A 9,944-nucleotide genomic window follows, 5' to 3' on the forward strand; every position below is an offset into this window, starting at 1 on the left:
ATTTTAAAAATTTTATTTTTCATGTATTATTTTGAAAAAAATGTCATTTAATATTAATTAACAGTATCTTTATATATTTATCAACCATCTTTATATACTTTTACATATACATATGCACATTGACGTGATCATCATATAACTAAGTATTTACCGCAACTGAAATATCTAATTTTTTGGAAGTTAAAATATTCTTTTTCTTAATGCCTTTTTCACTATCGACTAAATTGTAGTAAAATGATTTGTTTTAATAATTTATTTTTTTAACTACTATCCATGTAGAAACTATAATATGAAACCATTAGTTCGACATCACGACTATCTAAGATTCATAACATGAAAACAAACAAATAATAGTAATTTTTGATTAGCACGAAAAAAAAACAAAAACATCAAACATTTTAACCGAACAAACCAAATAAATACTGATTTAAAATGATAGTTATATTTTAGGAGATTAAAAACAAAAAAAAACAACGTAAAACCAAACTGATATTCATATTAAACAGATTAATGTCTTCTTATTAAAATATAACGAGACTAATAATCGCATTTCGCGGATTATCACCTCGTTATCAATATTATTACACAATAAATACTTGAAAAACAGAAGCATTGCAATGATGGTTGGATTCATTAAATTTAGTAAAGGGATAGGACCATCTCTTCTTATTTTTTCCTTTTAATGTCAGAAAACGATTGGACCATCTTCAGTTGGTCCTAACACCTAACTCTTGTTAATAGCAGTTTTAGTCAAATTGATTGTCAGGCTTTGGCCCTATGTTAGGCTCTTGAATTGAATTTTAATAATATCTGCCTTGAATCTGATTCTCTACAACTCATCTAACCATCTCTTCTTTTTTTTAAAGAGTTTCATAGAATCCTCGCTGATTTTTTTTTTTTAAACTCTCAAAAACAGCCAATGTAAGGACTGGTTTTCTTGTGATATGTTATGCATTTATTCAGCAGATGCGTGCCATAAAAGATAAAACTAACAAAAGCGAAGCTGGTAACAGAAAACTCACTTTCTTTAAATAGAAAAACTCACTTGCACTGAAATACTGAATATGATTTTGCTTTGTTAAATACATAAACTCGCAAATCCCCTTCAAACAAGAAAATATTCAGATTTACCGATACAAATTCGACTCATCAATCAACAAAACAACATTCATTTTCGATTGAAAATTAGTGTTTTATCAATTGGAATATGATCCTCGGCCACAGATTTAGGGAAACAAAAAATTTGATTTCAACTTGACCTCAAATTCCCAAAACCTTTTATAAAAAAAACTGTTGTTGCTTCTTTTTATTGCTTCAGAAGCGGCTCACGGCTCTCTTCCCACTGGTCCAATCGGCTCGAAGCTTTCTCCACCTAAATTTTTTTTTAGAGATTGCTTATTAGTACCATATCTAATCCTAAATCATACTCAATATCTTTGCCTAAAACTTTTTTCACATAAAGCATATAAAATGTTATTTAATTACCTCTTTATCCCAATCAGTTCTGAAGGTAACAATCACTAAGATTATGGTTTGCATTAATGTTCCACCAATCATCCCTGTCCATATACCCTGCACCAATCGATCGTTACATAATCATCTATTATTTCCATTTATCATATGGTTTAATATGTACGTTTATGTCAATAAAGTTAAAGGCATTTTTGACTTATTTTACCTTTGCTCCCATATCATAGGTGAAACCAAGTACAAAACCAATAGGTATTCCCACCACGTAGTAACATCCAATGTTAACGTACGCCACAAATGCTTGCCAGCCACATCCAACAGCCACACCTAAACATATTTGTATTAAAATAATTAATAAAATATTTGTATTAATGTGATTTGTAGAAAACAAGACTTGATTTGATATAGTTGTGGGATTTTTTACCTGACAAAACAGGCTGAATTCCATTGAGAACAATAGTGATGGCTAAAAAGGGAGATAAATCCGCAACGGCCTCGGCCACGATAGGACTATCAGTAAACACGTAGCTGATGACATTTCGCCAAGACATGACCACGACGGCTTCGAAAACCGCTAGTAAGAACGATACACTTGTTGTCACTACCGTGGAGAAGGCAGCAGCCCTTGGGTTTCCAGCTCCTAATTCATTGCTTACTCTCACACTAACCAATAAAAAAACATTTTATTATTAGCAACCACATGAAACAATATTTATTTATATTTTTAGATTAATTTGTTTCAAACCTTGCAGCTGCGTTAAATCCAACGGAAACCATGAACGAGACTGCAGAAATTGACATGCTGCAAAAAAAATAAAATAATTGATGAGTAAAATTGACATGCTATAAATCACATTAACTATATATGAGCAAGTGCATGCCGCTTCTTTCTTCACTGAAAAGTGGAAACGTCACAGAGTTGGAAACTCATTAGAAAACGACAAAAGTAAAGACAAAAGTGAAGACAAAGCTTAAAGAGATTTCTCTAGTCTCTACTGAATGACGTGCCGACGAGTGTCGTCTTTTCGACTCTGCCATAGAAAAATAGATAATATAGCACTTAAAATAATTTAAGGGTTACATAATTACAACTGTCTAACCTTAATGCGACAAATTATCTGTCCTATGTTTAGATTCATTGTTAATTTGTGAACTTGGAAATAATTTAAAAAATATCCACTTGACTAGTATAATTTTGTTGCTAAATATTTTGAAATAAATTTTGAAGTTTATAAATTTTATTAATTAATAATGCTAGTTTAAAAAACTGATAATAATTTAATTTATTATATTATTATTGATTTAAAGTTATTAAAATAGTGAATAACAGAATAACACATCTATAATCAAAACTAAATATGCTTTCTTTATATGTATAAAAACTAAAAAACTATAATTTAGAAATATAATGAATATTTACTTTTGGCTATAATTACTTTTGGCTAACATTAATACAGCAAAATATTTGTCATATGTTCATGATTCATAACTAATGTATAATTAATATGAAAACAAATACAGTATGATAAAGATATGAGTTTAAAGCAGATTTTCAATTATTATGTTTTTAACTAAGCAGATTTTCAATTAATTTTCTCTTTGTGCAATTTATGTTGTTGCTACGTTTCAAAAAGGTAAGAAAAAGGAATTTTTTTACTAAGATTTAGAGTTTTGAAAGTACTTACCATATAGCGAGAGAATCCAAAGCAATCTCCGGGTTCTTGAGAAGTCCGGCGAGTAAAACAAGAATCTGAGAGTACCACGACTCAAGGCAGAGCATCACTGCGGAAGCTGCCGATAACCGGAAAAAGTCCCAAAGACCTTCAAAAGCTTTCCAGCTAAAACCTTCCCAACTTCGTCGACATCTTGGGCTCATCTTAATGTAAACAATCTGGGCCGCGACGATGATCCACCACGAGAAACTATGAATCAGAGACAAAGCCAAGAGACCATACCCTAACCGATACACAGCGACCCACGAGAGGACAAGGTGGATAACGAGAGCCGCGGCGGATATGTAAGCGCTCGGCGTGACGATGCTCTGCGCTTGGAGGAACTTCTGGATCGGGAAGTTAACCGCGTAAGCGAATATCACCGGGAGCATACCGTAGACGAAGACGGAAGCCATTGTTGCGACTTGCTCCGGCTCGCCGAGTGTGCTTAGAAGCGGTTTGGAGAAGATGAAGAGAAGCGACATCGGAAGACACGTCAAGATCAGAACCACCGTTGATCTCTGGAGGTAAACACCGAGCATGTCGTAACGATGAGCTCCGTGCGCTTGTCCGCATAACGTCTCCACCGCACTTCCCATACCAAGCTACATAACCGGATATTCAATAAAACCGGTTAGATTCCATTTAAATTACAATAGATGATATAGATCGGTTGAAAAATCGGTTTAGATTCAGTTTAAGTATAGATCGGTTGAGAAATTGGTTTAGATTCAGAGAAATCGATTAGCTTCGTTTAAGTTGCAATAATATATCGGTTGAGAAATCGGTTGAGATTCAGAGGAATTCGGTTAGATTCGGTTTAAGTTGCAATAATATATCGGTTTAGATTCCGAGTTGTACCAGAAGACCGTAGGTGAACAGATTGAATCCACTGTTACCAAGGGAAGCGGCGGCGAGTTCGGTGCTACCGACGTGCCCGGCGAAGATACGAGTGAGAATCGACATCCCGTTGTTGATGACGTAGACCAAGATCGCCGGAGCGGCGAGGTAGAAGAGGAACTTCATCTCTATCATCATCGCCAGGTAAATACGGCGGAGATACGGCAGTTCTCGGTCGGTTAACACAGTTTCGAGTCGGTAGTCGATGAACGATTTCGCCGATTCAATGAATGAACGGTGGAGATTTTCCAACGATTCTGAGTTCATTTTTCCCGGAATCTTCGAGAATATCGAAAGTATATCCAAGTAGTAAAAATCGAAATCTGGGAAGTGAGGGTGTTTCTCTCTCTCTCTCTTCTTCGTTTGTGTGTCTGTGTATCTCTGCAACTTTGGTAGAAGTTATATAACGCGAATTTTGCCGTGTATGCTGACGGAAATAATAATTTTTAATTCCTTTATTTGACTGCGATTGTGACTCTTTTCTTTTTGTATAATAATTTTTGTATAAACAATAGGAAACGAAGAAACGAGGAAAGGCTGTTTATCTGTTTTGCACTATTTCGAATGTATTTAGTAGGCCTGGGCGTTCGGGTCGGGTTCGAACCGATTCTTTTTGGGTCGGATTCGGACCAGTTATTTTCGGGTTCAGATCTTTTCGGGTCTTAAATATTTAGATCCAACAGGTATTTAGAAATTTTCGGTTTGGATTCGGATCGGTTCTTCTCGGGTTCGGATCGGTTCGGGTCTATAATTAAAATACTCATAAAATATCCGTAATTTTTCGGATCCATATCGGGTTCGGATATTTAGGATCTGAAAAGGACATGATATACCCAATTCCATCAACTTTAGTTGAATATTTGTCATATATATCTAAAATTTTACAAAACAGCTTAAATGAAACTATTAATAATTAAAATAAAACATTTTAAAACTTTAAATTTTACATTTTAAAGCTTTATATTACTTAAAAAATGTTAAAAAATAATAACAAATGTTGTTCATAAATGAAATTTCAACTAAATCATAAAATAATATATATAAAATAGAACACAAAAACATCATAGTTTTAGATATACATGTTTTTAAGTCTGGTACAAATCGGTTCTTATCGGGTCGGGTCTATTCCGATCAGTTTTCTCGGATCCGGGTCTATTAGGGTCGGTTCCTTTTCGGTTCCAATTTTTTCGGGTAAAAAAAATTTAGACCCAAAAGATACTTGTACATTTTCAGTCCGGTTCCGGGTCGGGTATTTTTGGATCCAGGTTAAAATGCCCAGGCCTGGTATAGTTTTTTGTGTGTGTAAATACTGTATATAACGAACTTAGTATAACTTCATATAATAAATTGTATTATTTATTTGAATATTAGTAAAATATGTATGTATAGTAACATTTAAGTTGAATACCACTTTATAACTTTACCGGGGTTTGATGGTCTTCCTGGGTGCAAGGAATGTAAGGGTATGCCTCTCTCCCCTTCATTCGGAGGTAGAGGCTTTGATTTGGGCAATAGAATGCATGAAGAATTTAAGACAGTTACAGGTTACGTTTGCAACGGATTGTTCTCAATTGGTGAAGATGGTTTCGGAATCAGAAGAATGACCAGCATTTGAAAGCTACTTGGAAGATATCAAGCTCCTCAAAGAAAGCTTCCTCAACTCAGACATCGTCCATGTACCTCGAACGGCGAATCTTCGGGCGGATAGCTTAGCACGTAGTACAAGAAAGCAATTGTCCTTTGTCGTTCACATGGATGCGGAGTTACCAATATGGTTTACAGAGTCAACATGAGTGTGTAAATTTCTTGCTGTCAAAAAAAAAAAAAGTTGAATACCACTTATTTAATATTATAATTTATGGTAATTGAATGATACATGATTTTAACCCAAAAAGTCTAAAATCATTGACTCTGAAAACGTAATAGATTTCTATATCAATTCATAACATCAATTTAATTTACAAGCTTCTAAAATTAATTAAGTTGACATTACTGTCCATGAGCCTAAGAACCTCAACCAATAATAAACCTTTTCCTTTATAACCTTTTTAAAGGAATTCTAAATGAAAATATAGACTATTTGCTGAATGATTCTCACTTTTTTACATCGAGATTCTCACTTATTATTAGTAATATTACATCACAATAAAAATTGTACCGGGTGTTTTCTTTCACCAAGTGCAGCAATTAAAAAATTGAAAATGAATTATACCTACAAATAAAATTTGTTAATATTTTAGATTTTATTATTTTCTTACCAAAATTTTAATATAAATTTGATTTAATTAAACATAAAATCAAGATATAATAAATAATGTTGTACTTTAAATTATATTTAACATTAGATATGTATATATTTAGAATTATAATCTTAAATAGATATTTTATCTATTTCTTTTGGTTATGTTAAATCAATTTGTATAAATTAAGAAAAAAAAATTTTATATAAAAATGTATATTTATTAAAAAGTGAAACTAAGCATTATTTCTAAAATTTATAGATATTTAAAGAAAGCTAATGATATTATGATTAAAAAACTATTTTTAAAAGTATATAGAAAATTTTGAAAGTGTTTTTTATTAATAAAAATTGTATAATTATAAAAAAGAATTAAATAATATTTTTTAAGTTTGTGAAATACTGTTATATTTATATTATTATATTATTTAATATCATATTTAAATAGATTTACTTTAATGATGATGTATGAGTCATCTCAGCTCCTCCTTATTACGTCTCAGCTCCTCCTTTTATTTTCTTGTCCATCAGTTTTATTTACAATTCTATCAACTCTTCCTAAAGTCATATATTTTCTTTCTTCTTGATTTTTATTTTGCAGTTTTGGAGAACATGAACAGTTCACAATAAACTATATTATTTTGTTGTACTCTAATCTATTTGGAAATATAAAATAGAAGTGTTACTCCTCATGTTTCTCCTTTATTAATTCCGGTGACAACTCCACCGACTCTTCTATCAATCACATCCCTTCTCTCCTCCTCATAATTCTTATCATTTACTTCTTAAAAAGATGAACAATTCACATGTTAAAATGAAATATTTGGTGTATTCTATTCTATTTGAAAAACATAGAATACAAATATTTATCTTTCTTCTCTTTCTTTTCCATCAACTTTGGTAACAACTTCACTAACTACTCATTCCCCTCTTTCTCTTCATCTTCCTCTTCGCGTTCCTCTTTCTTCGGAGCCAACTCTACCACTCCTCGTGCATATGTTTCTCGGTGCTAACTCTCAAACTTTTTATAGCTGTTTTTTTTCTCGCAGCGAGTAAAATTGGTTGTAGTGATTAGGGAAAAATTTCTAAAACGAGGAATCGAAAGAGACCAAAGAATAATGAAAATGCAAAAATATTTTGTTTCATACTACATGTCTAATAAATATAGTATAGTATAATTAATATAATGCATTTGTCAGACGTTCACGTGCAGAGAAGAAGAAAGTGGTCCATATTTGTGTCAAATTGTCACATCGAAAACTCTTCTTTATTACATGGTTATTTGCTTGATATTTTTTCTCAATATAGACATTCTACCAATTCAACCTTATTAATATACACAATTCATTTATCACGTTTGGAAGTAGAGTACATCATTTGGTGAAAACAAATATGAAAAATATACTTGGAATCAACAATGAAGATGGAGACAAATGCAATTAGAGTTGATAGAGTCAAAGCCATAACTCAAGGTTAGGAGTAAAAAAATTCTTATGAACTTGTGGGAAAGATGTTATTTACCATTAGTTTCCAATTAAAATAAAGGGAAAATTGTTTTTTTAAACAAAAAAAATAGATTCATTGTCCCATTAGGCTAATCTTATATTAGAATTGTCTCGTTAGGTTAATAATTTTCAAAACCCCAGTAATACCCTTGGATAATCAAATTAAGAAATCAATTATGAAATATTAAAAATGGGAAAAATAATTAAAACTAATTAAAATAGAATAAAAAATTAGAAACCTCCAATCCCTTATTTTGTCGATCTCTTCATCTCCAACAATCTCTCTCTCGTAAGGCGACACAAGCTCTTGATCTCGGTGGTGCGACGACGACATGGTCAAGATCTAGGCTAATCCGGCCAAAGTCTCTTCTTCTTCGGTCACTGGATTCCTTCAACCTTCTGCTCCGCCTAGAGTTTACAATCCCCGCGCTCCTCATTGCGCCCATGGATATCAAACCGTTCCAGGCATAGCTTCTCTTTACTGAGTTCGATGTGCTGATTCAGTTTTTACAGATTTCAATTTTAGTGAAATTGATGACTATCATGAATTACTTCAAGAGGTTGCCGTAAGACCCACCTGCTGGAATTAGCGGTGCTCCTCAAGACAACAACATCATGCTCTGTAATGCTGTTATATTCGGGTAATGTAAACAAGTATACTTACAGAAACATGTTTTTCATTGTACGTATCACACCTTCTGTTTGTGGGCTTGCAGGCCTGATGATTCACCATGGGATGGAGTTAAGGTTTTTGCTATTGTAATCACTTATCTTTAGATTTTAGTAATAGTCAATATCTTTCCTTGTATGATTTTTTCTACGTACGTTCTACTTCCCTTTTACATGGATCTTTGATCTCCATTTTTAAGTGTTGGTGTTCTTGATAGGACCACATTGGCTGAACGATCACTCTTTAATTTTTAAATCACAGCCATTGCTCTGTGATCCTAATCCGAGTTCTCCTGCAAACTCGGAAGCTGCACGAATGTTCAGCGAAAGCAAACGCGAGTACAACAGATGAGTATGCGAGTCTTGTGTTTGATTCCACCAACACTTCTCCCTCTCCGTTTTTTTTTCATCTTTTTGTGTTTTCAAAGTTTGTGATTTGTTTCTCTTATTGTTTCTGTGTTTCCATGTATTATCTTAACCATATTCATCTTTATAATGATCATTTGTAGATTAAAAACACAGTTCTTTGTGCCTTGGAGATGATTTCACTGAGATTCTTATTAAAAACAAAGTGATCTTACAAATATCAAAAATTAAATATAAAACAAGGAAAAACTTAGATATGAATCAGGGAATAAACTTTGAGAAATTTTTGTGAAAAATTAAGGGGATATGGAAGAACCGTGTTTGAAGAAGGCGTAGCCACAATTTTTTAAAAATTTTGTTGTGCGAATATTCGATTTTTTTTTTCAAAATTGGTAACAGAATATTTCCAGATATTTTCATAAATTCACTTTCCATATTTTCAAAACTGTTCATAGTTATCTGTAGAATATGTATTCTACACATAGTAGAATACAGTTAAACCATTTGAAATCGGTTTCTACGGGTTTTAGATTTTGACTAATGTGTAGATTGTGGATTCCACATATTTTAGAATGATAGACGAAACGTACAATGAGTATTCAAAATATTTTTAGATTACTATTATTTATGTAAATCACGTATTCTAAACATAGTAGATTCAATGAAAACAGTGGATTTTAGTTTCCACTTTGTAGAATGCATATTCTACTTTCTGTAGAATGAAATATGAAATTATGATTTAAATATTTTTTGAATTGGAAAAAATACCACTAATTTGATATATGTATAACATTAGTAGTCATTATTTTTTCAATTTTTTGTGTGTAAAACTATTTATTTGATTTATTTTCGAAAATACTAAAGGATATTATAGAAAAAAATGGTAGAAAATAGAAATTATCATAATGGGACAATGTTACATATTTTTGGTCTAAAAAAACAATTTTCCCAATAATAAATAACAACAATGGATTTGGTCATTTTCCCAATCTTCTTGGAGCAATGAAACGCGGAGAACGCAGCAGACTGCTTAGTGGAATTTCATATTTTATTCCTAGGAAGTAGGAAATCGTTTGACACCAA

General features: G+C 32.2%; 1 protein-coding gene and 1 long non-coding RNA gene across 2 annotated transcripts; one reads left to right on the forward strand and one right to left on the reverse strand.

Moving 5' to 3' along the window:
* Window positions 1-1,007: 1,007 nt before the first annotated feature.
* Window positions 1,008-4,478, reverse strand: LOC125580446 (protein DETOXIFICATION 37-like). Its single transcript, XM_048744878.1, has 7 exons — window positions 4,044-4,478; window positions 3,156-3,787; window positions 2,216-2,272; window positions 1,895-2,133; window positions 1,679-1,797; window positions 1,486-1,572; window positions 1,008-1,372 (listed from the first exon to the last, which is right to left on the reverse strand). The coding sequence occupies exons 1-7, from the start codon at window positions 4,347-4,349 to the stop codon at window positions 1,307-1,309; spliced, it is 1,506 nt and encodes a 501-aa protein (XP_048600835.1). The 5' UTR covers window positions 4,350-4,478; the 3' UTR covers window positions 1,008-1,306.
* Window positions 4,479-6,808: 2,330 nt separating this feature from the next.
* Window positions 6,809-9,022, forward strand: LOC125580972. The gene is made up of 2 exons (XR_007318686.1): window positions 6,809-8,467; window positions 8,543-9,022. It is a non-coding gene; the product is annotated as an uncharacterized LOC125580972 (long non-coding RNA).
* The last annotated feature ends 922 nt before the right edge of the window (window positions 9,023-9,944 follow it).

The sequence above is a fragment of the Brassica napus genome, chromosome C1, assembly GCF_020379485.1.
Source record: "Brassica napus cultivar Da-Ae chromosome C1, Da-Ae, whole genome shotgun sequence".
Taxonomy (NCBI): Eukaryota; Viridiplantae; Streptophyta; class Magnoliopsida; order Brassicales; family Brassicaceae; genus Brassica; species Brassica napus.